At 40.2% G+C, this 14594-nt stretch overlaps 1 protein-coding gene across 3 annotated transcripts in view; it reads left to right on the top strand.

Annotated features, from left to right (window-relative positions):
* Positions 1 to 11646, top strand: part of LOC104924446 (obg-like ATPase 1) — a 43324-nt gene extending 31678 nt beyond the window's left edge. For all 3 annotated transcript variants that reach the window (XM_019274208.2, XM_010737790.3, XM_010737791.3), the window contains 4 exons: positions 4387 to 4527; positions 5078 to 5174; positions 8824 to 8946; positions 11128 to 11646. In XM_019274208.2, the coding sequence (XP_019129753.1) occupies positions 4387 to 4527; positions 5078 to 5174; positions 8824 to 8946; positions 11128 to 11229 (463 nt within the window). In that variant the 3' untranslated portion in view covers positions 11230 to 11646. The remainder of the gene's footprint in view (positions 1 to 4386; positions 4528 to 5077; positions 5175 to 8823; positions 8947 to 11127) is intronic.
* The last annotated feature ends 2948 nt before the right edge of the window (positions 11647 to 14594 follow it).

Genomic DNA, 14594 nt, shown 5'->3' with positions numbered 1-14594 from the left:
CCCCCTTATTTTCTCTCGCCCAGTCAACTGCCGTGAATGACAGCATGGATACCCCATATAGAGAATTATTTTGGGTGATGTAGAATGTACTCCTCTGGGTTACTGTTTGAATTTCTGATGTTTGCCTTTCTTTTCTTTCTTTTTTTTTTCTCTTCTTTCACCCCCCTCCATGCTTCCCCCCCTCTCAAATAGCCTTAAACAAGGACATAGCTTTGATAATGTGTCCTCAACATCCATTAGAAAGACGTTTGTTAGGGGGTTTTATCTATCATGTGCAAACATTTAAAGTCGCAAGATTTGTCTTTTAAAAATTTAATGGGTGCAGTTATCACAGAAAAGAAAGTTGTTCAAAAAAAAAAAAAAAAGCTTGTTACCAGCACACCCTCGAGGTATGATGTGAGATGATGCTCTTAATTAAAGCTGCTCCCATTGTGCCTGTGCTGGGTTCTGTTTCCTCCAGCCCGTGATTGCTTTGAAGGCTGAAAGAAGTTGACAATATTGGCGATAGTGTGTGCATGTGTGCGTGTGTGTCAGATCTCCTTCCTCTGAGACTGATGGGTAATGCCTTTCCATCCGGCCATGGCCACAGGGAGCAGAGAGCGTCTGCACTCTAGTTGCTCAGGAGCTCACCACTGGGAGGATGAAAAGCTTCCCACAGAGCCCCCCGACTTCCCAGCCTCAGAAAAGCCACCATGAGCTCATACCTCTCATTTCTGTCTCCCTTCACAGAGGAAGGAAGAGGAGGATGGGGGGGGTTTAGTAGACACTATGTGCCGCAGCATCCTAACCCCTTAGGATGCTTGTCAACGCAACCTGGGACCAGCAAAACGCAGCGGACCCTCGGTTTATTACTTGATGAGCCTTTGGCTGGCATGCAAGTCGGTAATGCATACGGCTGGTTATACCCACGTTCGGATGCTTTGCCCTCCACCTGTAGGTGTGTCAGTGACGAAGCTGCGGTGGATGCAGGTAGTGGATTACTCTCAGGTCTGTCAGCATTCAATTGCATCTGAAAGAAAGCACTCAAACTGAAGGTGATGACACACCTTTTAGAGGCTTAACTGGCTAAGCGCTCCTAATAAAGCCAACCTGTATGAATGTATGTCAGACACAGGCCCAGGTCATTGTCTCAGGTAGCTGCCTCTGTACTTTAGAAACTCCCATTGTTTTTCCCTCCTGAGCCATTTAAGCAGATCAAAGCTCTGACAAAGCCCAGGGAAGCCCTAGGCATGCGGAAACACAGGAATTATCCCCCCCTCAGGATTCCCACACAAAAAGACAAATAGACTAGCCCCAGAGGGTGGCCCCCTGTGGGACATCTCCTTTCAGAGGCAGTCTGTTGTGGAAGCTCCAATTGTTTTTGCGATTTCACAATATATTGTGCTTTAAATTGGATGTATTGTAAATACAAACAGGCATCAAATCTAAATCTGCGAACAGACAACAGGGCACGTTTCTCTGGATCTGTGAGATAAATTGATCAGTTTGCATAAAGAAAAGAACTAAAATGAATTCATATCATGTTTTAGATTTGTAAAAGTTTGATAAGAGCGCGTATAGGATACACGTTTTCCTCCTTGAACTGGAGAGCAGCAGGGAAAGCACAAACATGGCTTGTTCTTTAGCTTTGTTTGAGCCTTCAAGCTGGTGAATGATTAGCAGAAATAATGTCCCTGTCACCCTTAATCACATTAAAACGTGGTTAACATTTAATTTTTCCCACTTGATATGCAAAAATTTCCACTTGATTTGCAGCAAAGGCCATTGGAATTCCATTATAAAAAGAATAAAAATTTCAGGCATCATTTGTTCAGAGAGGGATATCAAGACCAGAAAGTGCTGAATCTTTCTATTAACTGAGCAGTGAGAGATGGCACTCAGTGCTGGGACATAATGGGAGACTGACAAGACATAGACACACACACACACTCTTTCTCACTGGATTGTGTGTGTGTGTGTGTGTGACTTGCAAACCCTTTTTGAAGATGAACAAATATTTTATGTATTATTTCCAATTATGGAAGTTAACAAACCCATGTGCAATATTTTCTCAAAGATGTCGATGATGAGCAGAAAGGACCTTTTTTAAAAAAAAGTCTTACGTCATAGAAAGAGAGCAGACTTCACTGTAAACACTCACTGATGTACAGAAAACATGATTCTTATGTTTGCATGAATAATTTAGAATTTCATGAATGACTGAAAGACTAAAAATAAATAAATAAAAAAAATCTGCAGCATGTTTTACATAAATATTCTCCCCCAATTTACCCATCCACATAAAATTTCACACAAATAATTGGAAGTGGCATAAATACAAATTGCAAAGTGGCACCGGTAGACAGCGGTAAAGTTGACAGAATTGGTTTTGGGAGTCATGTTGACGGAGCATCAAAGCTCTTAATTGACAGTGCTTTGTTTCTGGAGTTGAGGGAAGGGGGTGTTTCATGTTCCTGTGGCAAGGTGTTTGTCTGGTCCTGTGTCACTCGGTGCAAGGACCCAGAGACCCCCGCGCTCATTTGCAGCTCACGTTCTCCGTCTCGGCTTCACATTATTAAAATCATCCCTCAGCCTTCTACCAAGAGCCTCTTTGTTACTTGGCTGGCTTGGCTCTGCTCTGTCAAGTCTTCACCAATTACAGTCTCAGGTACAATGGTCTATTCAAAGGATCACAGCCCTTGACTGGTGTGGAGAGAGTGATTTGTGAATCATTATTCAGCCGCCTGTAGAGTACGCAATACCTGAGGAATGCAAATAACGTGCCACCAAATAGACAGCTGTGCTGCTAAAAGTGACAAACTACAGCTGTTATTATCTCAGATTGGATTTTTTCCCCTCTTGGAGCGCCTGCCATCTCCTGTGTTTTCAGGTTTTTTGGCTTTGGCTAAATGTGTTTATTTTTCTGTCCTTTATTGGTGAGACATTGGCGACTACCTTATTGCAGTGGCAGTCAAACATCAGCTCCGCATCCTTAGTGCGAACAGAAAGGGAAATATTAGGTTACGGCACTTAATAGATGTGCATCTGAACAGACAGACAAACTGGCATATGATGCATTTCAAATTTACCCTGCAGTGTTATTCTAGCTTGTTGGGAAAAACATCCAATCAAAGCAAAACTGTGCTCTTCCTGCGCCCGTTACCCTGTCATATATTGTATATTGATAATCATTAGGTGGGAGCAACGATATGGTGCTGTAGGTGATAAAGCGGTGACATTGTTATTGGAATAGATGTGGTATTGAGGTGGTCGGGTCCCTCCCAGTCTTTGATTCTTATGGGCTTTAAACAGGAAACTAGGATTACAGATAATGACAGGGACCCTTTAGAATCAATCCAGCCTAGAAGCTCTGTCAGGGCCGCCGTGTGAAAATGGATTTGTGTGATGCTGTTCTTTGAGACCTGTCCAATCCCAGCCTGAGAGCATGTGGGGCTAATCTCATAATTGCCCTAACCCCCTTATATTGTTCTGACTGAGAGTTACCATTAAGTGTGAGGATATCTTTGTCCTGCAATGTCAGGTGTCCTGCTGGACTGAGAGACATAAAGACTAGAAAAAAAAAAAAAACTCAGGTGGTGAAGACAATGACAAAGAAATGTACGAATAAAGTTAATTTCCCTGCCTCTCCCTGGCTTTAGAGTAAATGTTTAGTTAAGATAAATGAACTCTGTTTGTCTGTTATAGGGAAAAATAGAACATTTACTCAATTACAGTACTTGAGTACATTCAAAGGTACAAGTACATGAGCATTGAGTAGTTTTATCAAATTAATTTTGCAGATTATTTTTCATTCCAAAGATGTGGTCAGCTCCGATAACATGATGTCATCTTGCCAAACATTTTAATCTGAAATTTTACTTGAAATCTAAAATCATGTTTCATAATTTGAGGATCTGCCCCAAGCTGATTTTAAAACAGTTCAAATACAGTTTTTCTTACAAATACCTCAATTATGAACAAAATTGTCTTGAAAAGGTTTGGGGAATTATGAGGATTAAACTATCCAACACAAAAATGCTACGTACATATTAATTCAAAGCTGGTAATGACACCATGATATAAATAATAATATAAAAAAAACACTAAAAGGGTAAAGTCTGAAGTATTTTTTATGGTGTGGTACATTATTACTACTGTCAAATCTTTGTGAATCTCTGCTTTGTCCTATGAGAACAAATCACAACACAGATTTGTAGCTGAAAACTTTTATGGAAACATAAGTCAAGCTCTGAAAGAAACGGCCACCTTTTGGAGTTCAGTCACCTGCAGACACTCATTTGTTCATACGTTCAGCTGCTCTCATGAATATGCATGTGTCGCCAGATAACAAATACTCTCATGTTAATCAAGTCCTCTAACTAGTTTTGTGGCTGCTGATTTTACCAGGTTGGTGAAAATCAAAGAGTGGGTGGACAGTCATGACCCCGGAGCCTTGGTCATCCCCTTCAGCGGCGGCCTGGAGAACAAGCTACAGGACAAGAGTGAAGAGGAGACACAGAAGTACTGCACGGAGCACAAGACGCAGAGGTTAATTAGCATTCAGTCTCCCCACACTTTATTATCAGCTGTGTCCTCCATGCACTCCTTTAATTGCATGTGCTGATAGAATAATAAATGGCAGAGTAATTACCATTATAAAGCAAAGGATCCCTCTTCTTACTGAACAACTCAGTCAAAGGGTTTTCCTCTAAATTAAGTTTTTAACTGTCATCTGTCATCTGTAGGTATAATTATAACTTGGGCATTTTGGGTTTATTGTTCTCATGTGAAAACCTCTATGGAGAGAAAAATTGTGACAGCAGATTTTTTTTTTCTCCTCTTGGTGCAGAACGAGGCATCGGATTGAATTCTTAAAAATGCTAAATGAGTCTACAAGCTTTGCAATTAATCAAAGAAACCATTGGAGAGTTGAATGTCTTATGTGAAACGAAGTGACCCATCTTATTCACTTAATGAGTTTATATTGGAATGAATGGGGCCTTGCCACTGAAGTGAACTTCGTCTGGGCATCGGTGGCAATAAATAATACTTAAACAGTTCAGACCCCTCGATTCAAACTGAAATTTCTCTCCGTCAGTGCCCTGAGCAAGATCATCAAGACCGGCTACGCAGCCCTGCAGCTGGAGTACTTCTTCACTGCTGGACCAGATGAGGTCCGTGCATGGACCATTCGGGTAAGAGACAGCTATCCTGCTGTGCACATACATGTGAGTGTGTGTGAGTGTACCGGAGACACACACACACACACAAACGAATACACACAGTGTCCCACGTTCCACCCTGCTGGCACCCTCACTGATATCACACACTTTCAACTTTGTCATGGTTGTGCTTTAGCCAGTCATTACAGGCCAAGGATAACTTCAATTACTGGTGAGCTGCTGAACAGTGAAAGTGGGGGCTACATTGATTGAGGAGGGCAACAATTGATTTTGCCCATTACGTCCATGAGAATGTTTCCATCCTGTGCAGATCTGCCTGCCCTCCTCCTGCCGCTGGAGATAAGGAGCCTGTGCATTGTGCCTGCCTAATCTGTGTGACGGAGGTTGTCTGTGCCAAAATTGATGTCGCTTTTCGTTCGACTGTTTGTGGGCCTTGCTGGGGGCTCCTCCTCCCTGTGTGTCTCAGTTTACTGAGCCCGGGCCGCCAAGAGCTTTGTGCAATGGGATCGCAGGATTTACATCAATACAGATGTTGGCTTTGCATGTTGGTGTTTTCTTGTTTTTTGTTTTTGTCTTTTTTTCATGAGCAAATGAGAAATAGAAGGATTGAGTACAGACATAATAAAATATTTAGATGTTCAGGAGTTACATATTACACATTTATATGTAGGTGGTTTCAAAACACAGCAACTTTAAAAACTTTCTTTGAAAACTGAATATTTTGGTTGTATCCTGTCATACTTAATCATATCCATTCTTCCATCGCGTCAGATATTTCAAGGGACTGCAATTTTAAATCAAACTGTCACAATGCAGACTGCTTTCAGTCCCTTAAACATAACTTGGATGACCAATTTTTTAAAAAGCATTGCAATTTTCTACAATGGCATCTATTCAGAGAACTTGTCCGCAAGCAGATCATTAAGGTTTTGTTCCCCTGAAGGTGCGCTATTTCAATTTTCACATTTTAATGACAAATAATCAGGAAACTCTCCTGGTTCTCTTTGTTCAGTGTCTTTGTTGAATGTGCTGCGATAAATTATGTTTATTCAAGAGAAATAAGGACATTCACAATTTTGACCTTCACTGCAGATACTGCTGTAAAATTCTTTTAATTTACAGGTCGTACACGAGGAGTTTTTGTTGTGCATCATACAGTATATCTTTGACTGGACAAAAGAAGTAAAAAAAAAAGCTTTTTAAGGTCTCAGCCTATTTTCTTGTTGTTCTCTTCAAAAACTAAGAACTTTAATAACAAACATCAGGTTTTAAAATATCTACAGATGTATGAATATGTGTTCTTTGTTTGCTAAATCAATATACAATAATGCACAATTATAAAATTTAATCTGAAACTGTCAAAGTCCAAACAACGTTTCTTAAACTAATATTCATTTATCATCAATCATTATCAGTAAAATGCTCACAATGTTCCTTTTATAGCATGTCCAATATTTTTTCTTACCTTAGCTGTTGTAATTTAACTTAACAATTAACAATTCACCGCCACAACAAGCATGCTTCATAATAAGGATTCATTTTCCTGAAGCGAGATAATATAAAGGAACCTCGCCGCTGAGCTTCAACTCTAAATTCATAGATTTCTCACAAAAACAACACATGAGTCGAAAATGTTTGAAACTGTTTTTCCTATAAATCCCAATGACATGTTGTAAACTGTATTTACAGCTTAACCAATTACCTCACAGGAGGACATCCACAGTCTTGTGGTGTTGGAAGGTCAAAATGTAAACAGATATGCTGCCCGATGTGTCCTGAAAGTTACAATATGCACTGATGATACAAGAATTCATAACAACAAAATACAGACTCTGTAACCCATATTGTTTTTTTTTAAAAGATATTTCAGTGTGTTGCTTTTATTAGATAGTTGACAAAGAAGTGAAACATGAGGGCGAAGGATGGAGGATAACAAGCAACAACCCTTCCTGGTCAGATATGAACAGAGGACATCACAACATATACACTGCAATGTTGATCAATCAAAAATGCAAATTTGATTTCTATGCAGAACATAATTATCCAGATGTTTTTTCCACTGACTGCATCCAGTACTTGTATATCCAACTTCTACGCAAGGAACAGCCACCTTCAAATCAAATAGACTAATTAATACATTATTAAATATTAATATTGAATGTATTGCTGCAGGTGATTTGAAACAAACAAGAAGTTTGTAAACAGGAACTGCTAAATGTTTTCATGATGGCTTCACGGATAGACAGGCCTGAGGCTGAAGGTGAGCTCACTTCTTTTTTTTTTTACATTACATTTTAGTGAGATGACATCACCGGGTTTAGACACACACACACACACACACGCACACACTCGTCTCAGCATGACTGATGTCCTTGCTATTTACAAAAAAAGTCCTGAAACACTTCAAAGGCATCCTCAAAAACACGCTCATCCTCGACATAACTGATTACAGCCAACCTTGATTATGTGTGAGGGGCATTTAGTCAGGTAAGCATCAGTGAGTAACTATATTAAGCCAATACATCTTGCATTGTAAAAACTACACTCAGTAATGTCGTGTTCCTAAGCCCTTTAACATGCTTTATTAGGCAGCCTCGAGGTGACCATTATCTATCAGCCTGCTCTGCATAGCTCTTAACTAGGACAATGTGGATCTCTTGTAATGCTCCATATGAAAAAAATCCCTCCCCTAATCTATTTTTCTCCAGATAGACAAACCTTGATGCTGATTAATGGTAGTTAAACTCACAAGCACTCCGTCAATGAGATTGCAAAGAGATGGTAATGTATTAGAGTCATTAAATACGCATCATTCTTTTGGCATGAAATATGTTGACCCCAACCTGATTATATACATAATTAAAACTGCTCAACAGTTTCTGAGCACAGAGCTGCAGAGCAGAGAGAGAGAGCGAGCAGGTCGACAGGCAGGAGTCATAATGATACACAGCAGCCACGTCACTTATTTGGGTCATTTGTCATTTCCGCCCAGCATTATTTCAGCGCATATAAATTGCACATTTCATCAGTCACCAGTTGTGTCTTCGAGTTTTAAATAGGATTCAAGGCACAATGAATTTGTAAAACTATTAAATTGTTATTTTGTGTTTTGCAAATTGGCATCTAAAGTGTATGTTTTTTTTAAAGATACAATCATTAATGTCAAAGTCAATTTAAATACTTCAAAAAGCAGCCTTGCATCTACCACTGTGAAATATCACTGAAAGGCTTGAAATGAATTTAAATGACCCAAACTCTGGTGTGTGCCAGAATAGGGAGGCCCACTGCAGTGAGGTCTATACCACCATGGCCTCTCACTGCAACACTGGGTCTTCTTGCTGTCATGACCAGAGAGCCGAGCAGCGACCCACAATGAGGCAAGATTGCTTGGACAGAAATCAATACCACCACGGAATGGGAATCAGAAGGCATTGATAGCAGTGCCGGGTCCTTATCGGTGTCCAGGCTGCCCTAGCAGGGCACAGCCGAGTGGAAAGCTATCCAGAAATCAGGACCGAGGCAAGAATACCCCTGACTGAAAACACCCCCAGAGTGATGCTCACCACGCTATCACCCTATCAAACACCATGTCGCTCGCATGCTGTAATCCATCTTCTCCAAAACAATTCATTTGTCCTCTCTTTTTCCTTCCCTGTGACAGAAAGGAACTAAGGCTCCACAGGCTGCGGGGAAGATCCACACAGACTTTGAGAAGGGCTTCATTATGGCGGAAGTAATGAAATTCCAGGATTTTAAAGAGGAAGGCAGCGAGAATGCTGTCAAGGTGAGCAGTCAGGGTGCCAGAGGATGAGGGGAAGTCTCCTGTGATCAGTGGAGCTGACAGTCACCACACAGCTCCTACTGCAAACTGCTCTTCACCTTTACTCAGGGGAAGAAATTACTGCACACACTCCAGCACCACTCCTGACAAGCCAACTGATTCTGGCTCTAAACACTGCCATTCTGCTCCAGCTGTGCATATCTTTATCACAATGTGTCTTAACTGGCTGATGGTAGCTCCTGCTCGTGGCTCAGCACACTCGCTCAGAGGTAGCACTTCTTCACCTCACCAGGCATTTATCAGATCTATAGAGTGCGCTGTTAGCTCAGAGCTCTCTGTTGTCAAATCCCCAAGCCACTGTAGGCATGTGACAGTGATATAAAGCGGCAAGTTAAATAAAGTGTGAAATCCCTCAAATAAGGACTGTTTCATGGATGGGTAGCGCGCAAATGTGACTTGCATATCTCATTTTTGAGATGGCCAGTGTTTGTTTTGACCTTTTTAACTGGGGTGTAGGTTGTTCATGTGCACACTCCTGTCAAATGTAATAACCCATTTCGTGGTGAATTTGTGAGAGGACAATAACCAGGAGCCAACAGCAGTAAAAACCTTTTTTTTTTCTTTCCCCACTACAAGTGTTTTGGGGTTTGGCATTTTCTTTCCTATCAGCAAACTGTAATTAAGTAATTGAAGGTACAGAGTTAATAATCAGTTAATCAACGCTGTAGGATGCCATATCAAAGATGTTCTTTTTTTAAAATATAATTTTCTATATAGACATGTTTTAAAATTTTATTCTCAGTTAATTAAATTAAAGCAGACTTGATTTTAACCTTGCTATGTGTGACATTTGTGAGCCGCAGCTGTAAGCCATGCTGTTACAGTCCCTCTATCATCACCATCAGCTCTATGTGCCCACTTACAGACTCAACTAATGTAATTACGCTGACACACAGGGACCTGCGGGGACCAGTGTGGAAAGGAAGCACTATGAAAACATTTAAATCTCTTTACTATTCAAGCCCTTTTTAATAAGTATTTAATGCAGCGGCAGTGTATTGTCCACACCCTTCATAAGCTGCAAACAGAGTGTGAAATGTGCGGGTCTCTGGGGAGTTTCACTATTGTTATCCGGGGTTGAGATCTGAGTGTCAGGTCCTCACTGCATGCTCTCTTACTAATCCCTTTTTGGGCCTCATAAGAACATGGAGCGTCTCTGACTGTGGCATTAAGGTCCATGCTATTTAATGCCAGTTGTGGGAATAGGCTGTCTGAATAGGGCCAGTGTACGGGGATATCACATTATTAGTAATCATATCTGCTTAAGCCAAGCTTGCTGCTCCAGATGGCTGCTTTCAAGTGCAAATGAACCAGTTAGACGTGTCTGGTTTAATACATACTCAGGAATCACAAATAGCCATTGATTTTTTTTTTTTTTCCTGTCTCCCTCTCCATCCAGTGTTTCTGGTGGTATTGAGCTTGGATTAAATGGTCTCCTGAGCCTTTAAAAGGACATTGATTCTTCTAATTAATTGTGCGATGTGCAGAACCAGAATGCATAAACCTGTCTGTATTAGCACTTCAAGTCAATTATTTTGAGTTTGCCGGGAAGGAGAACAAACACTTACTGTACACAAAAGAAATGTTAGAACTTATTTTGTTTCCCTGAGAAGTTTGATAGTGCTGTAATCAAAGACTTATTAACATTTTGAGCCTGTGCACATGAAACTGAAATGGGCACAAGAGAGGATTATTCACTCAGTGGGAATTCAGGCACCCCTCGAACAAAACATGGATGCAAGTGTGTATGTGCGTGCGTGTACGTGTGTGTGTGTGCGTGTGTGTGTGTGTGTGTTGTTGTTGTGTGTGTGTGTGTGTGTGTGTGTGCGTGTGTGTGCGTGTGTGTGGTTGTGTGTGGTTGTGTGTGTGAGAGAGAGAGAATATGACATTTGCAATTAGAGTAAAGTTATCGTAGGAGAGAAAATAAATTGGATACTGATGCTGAACTCTTATTTTCCATTATTATTATTTACAATGTATCCTGTGATTATGTGCACTACATTGTCCATTATAATAATAAATGAATGGCTAAATTATGTCACAGTCTTGTATAATCTGTACATCATGCATTATTTTATGTTTATATTTTTAATGTGAATTCATTATGTTTTAATTATCTTACAGGCAGCAGGGAAATACAGACAACAGGGAAGAAACTACATCGTTGAGGATGGAGACATCATCTTTTTCAAATTTAACGCACCAAACGCGCCAAAGAAAAAGTGACACCAGAACAGTCTGTTTGTTTACATAACTGACTGTGCTTGTTACCCCACCCGTCCCATCCCATCCTGCCCTCCCCTCTTCTTTTTTTTTGTCTCCCTTTTGGCTTGACACCCACCGCCACACTCTCACTTTCTGTTCCCCCGTCCTGTAGAATCAAATCCCCCCTCTGTGCCAAAGCACAGGTTCAGTAAACTCTGACAGCTTTGCTATTTAAGATCAGGATCGGCCCCCACTCCAAATTGTAGCAGCATTTGAAGGAGCATATTACTCTCCAGATACTTCATTAATCTCCATCACGGGTGCCAGCACTGACACAGCTGACAGCGGGGACAATGCCACCTGCTCCTCTCCCCCTTCAGCAGATAATGCATGTTTTACAGTAGCCCAGATGTCTACACTCAATAAAACATTTGACAAAAACCAGTCTGTGTGTGTTTTGGGATGTCTGTATTGAGTGGGAAGCTGCATGGTGATGGTGATAGCGGTTCTGTCGACCACTGATTAGAGAATTAAAAGACACAGCTGACATTGACTGTAGCAGAGAGGGGACAATTATAATTAAATCTGTTAAGTGATGCTGATTTTAGAAGGGCATATGCAGGATGCAGGTGTTTTGGCCAAAAGAACTGGTCAGTTTAAAGGATTATTTGTAAAGTGATTGAGTTAACCTTTCATTTACAGTTTTTATTTCATCTATGATTGATGAATATGCGAGAGCTCTCTTTTACTGTTAATACAATCCTCAGATATCGAAAAAAGTAGTGTTTTTTGTTATGTTTGCAGTTTCTTTCTCCAATTCCAGAATGAGGACAAATACACACCTTCAAAATAAAAGAAATATTCAAACCACACAAAAAGTCTGCATTTTATGATACTCTGTATAGTATGAAAATAGAGGTTGACACAATCCACGAGCACAACCAGAAAACGATTCCTTTTGTCTGAAGTAGTGTTTTTCTCGCCCCTATACTTTGTGTGTAAGTGTTTGTGAAGCGTTTATGCTGATGGAATTGTATGGCTGCGGCCGCAGTGCTCCAAAGTAAGATTGTATTCTCCGTGGGAGTCCGAACAAAGAGCTGTAGATCAGCAGTGCTTTGCTGAATATCTTGTAACCATTAAGACTGCAGAGAACAAAATGGCCTTTTGATGGGAACAGAAAGATTGAATAAAAATGGTCATTTTACAGAGATAGCATTGCATATCCAAGTTTTGGATAGGACATTTTATGGAGCTGAGCCAACGCTAGCACTACAAAGCACAGTGTTTGTCATGGAAATAAGGTGGATTACAGTCTTTAAGGTTTAAGATCAGTGGCAAAATATAGGATAGTGTTTATTGTGGTTAGATGGAATGAAAGACAGATGACAACATGTGTATAAAATAACATTAAGCTTTGCTTGGTAGCTTTAGCATTAACCACTGATTTTAATCAGTAAAAGACATTTCATGCAGCAGAACGAAGGAAGTTGTTGCCACCAATATTTCCAGCCTTCATATACAGGGTTCTATACAACAACAGGCTGTTTTCAGCTCACTGTTTTCTAAGTGAAACCATACAAATCCTCTGGAGAGGACAATGGGGGCTTGGGACAAAACTGTTTTTGCATTCCTCTTTGAGTGGTGGTGGTGTTGGCCAACCTAAACCCCACATAGAAGATTATTCATCTGTAGTTTTGAGGCTCAGGCACTGACGCGTTGTTCCCAGTGGTCTGGGTCGTGGAGTATTTTGTTTTTCATAATGTGACAATAAATCTTTTCAGAGCGAGTAATAAAGCTATTTAGAATCATGCAGATGTTGTATAGGAACAAAAACACCATAACAAAGTCTCTTGTTCTGTCCCCAACGGGCTGTTTCTGGGTTTGATGCTAACAATTTTGCTGTCACAGGAGAAGCTACAATTAATAAATTATCAACTCATTTGAGGTCTTTTCTGTCCTGACACCGTGGGTCATATTTCAGAGTATTCATGCATTCATAACCACAAGTTGTTCATAAACTTTATTAGGGTGACGTAGGCTGTAAAAGCAGTCTAGCTGGTAGAACCTCTAAAGAAATAAAAACAAGTCTGGAAATGTGACAGATTCTCTGTTGGTACAAATGTTCTGTCAGCACCATCAATCAAGCGGTGCCACTCTGCCCCGAGGCAAACCACACTGGCATCAAACCAAGGAGGGCACAGAGTGGAAAGCTCACTTTAAAACACACTCCCAAGAAAACAGACCACGGCCTGTTGTAGTAAATCACATACACACCAAAGACCTTTGAAGAATTTAAAAAAAGGAATGTATGAGTTATAACAAATAAACATATAAATAACCATGACATTTTCTGGAGCAGTTACAATGCACGAGGGATTGTGTTGGTAAATTTAATGGTTATTATAAACGTATTGTATCATATCATTACAGAGAGGAAATGATCTCTATTTTGGAGGACAATAAAAGAGTTGCCATGTTGTAATTATTGCTATTGTGTGACTTCTCTGTCTGACACATGCACTATATACTGTACGCAAAACAAACAGGAAATCAATATAGAATCAGGATTTGACTAAAATAACACTTCATGTTCACTTATGAGAGTTTATGCAACAATTTCCTCTCATCCGCGTTGCACTATCATGATACAACTATGATTTATTGCTCTCTCTGTCAGAGCGATAAAATATTGCTGGTATAATGTGCAGTGAAAAGAATGCCATAAACAGCTCAGAGGAGGTTCAGAAAGAAGTGTTTAAATCATGAGGTTTCTCATTTGCGTCTGTGGGAATTATTACATGTGTTTGAACTACAAAAGTGACTTTTTGATGATTAGCAAGTTTTTATATCACAAACAAATGCGGCAAAATATAATTTAAGTAGAAATGTTTCTTCTCCCATGCCGTCACAGTCATGAACAATTAAATCAGTCACGTGATGTCTGAGAACAACTCTGACGTCATGACTCTGGCTATGTACAGCACCTTTTTACTGCCACTTGTATAGTCTGTATGTAAACATTCATGGGCCACATTATAAAATACGCCTGTCAAATATATTGCAACTTAATACAGCATGTTTAGTTTGTTGATACTGTCAGAAAAGTGTACATTTAATTATATGTTTATTATAGAGGTGATGTGATGTTGTGCTGCATTTTTTTCAAGTTTCATGCACTAAAGATGCCCAGCCCTCATGGACTTGGACAACGTGCAATACACAGCACATGCCAAACAATGCAGAACATAAATATGAACAAAACAATAGCTATAAGACATGACTAAAAAAACAAGTGAGGCACAGACCGTTCCTTTAAACGCGTGAATCATAAAGCGCCATCTTACATTGTTGGTCGGCATTCAACACAAACTGAGCAAAGTGAAACA

The sequence above is a fragment of the Larimichthys crocea genome, chromosome XVIII, assembly GCF_000972845.2.
Source record: "Larimichthys crocea isolate SSNF chromosome XVIII, L_crocea_2.0, whole genome shotgun sequence".
NCBI classification, from domain to species: domain Eukaryota; kingdom Metazoa; phylum Chordata; class Actinopteri; family Sciaenidae; genus Larimichthys; species Larimichthys crocea.
This window is presented reverse-complemented; position numbering and strand designations above follow the sequence as displayed.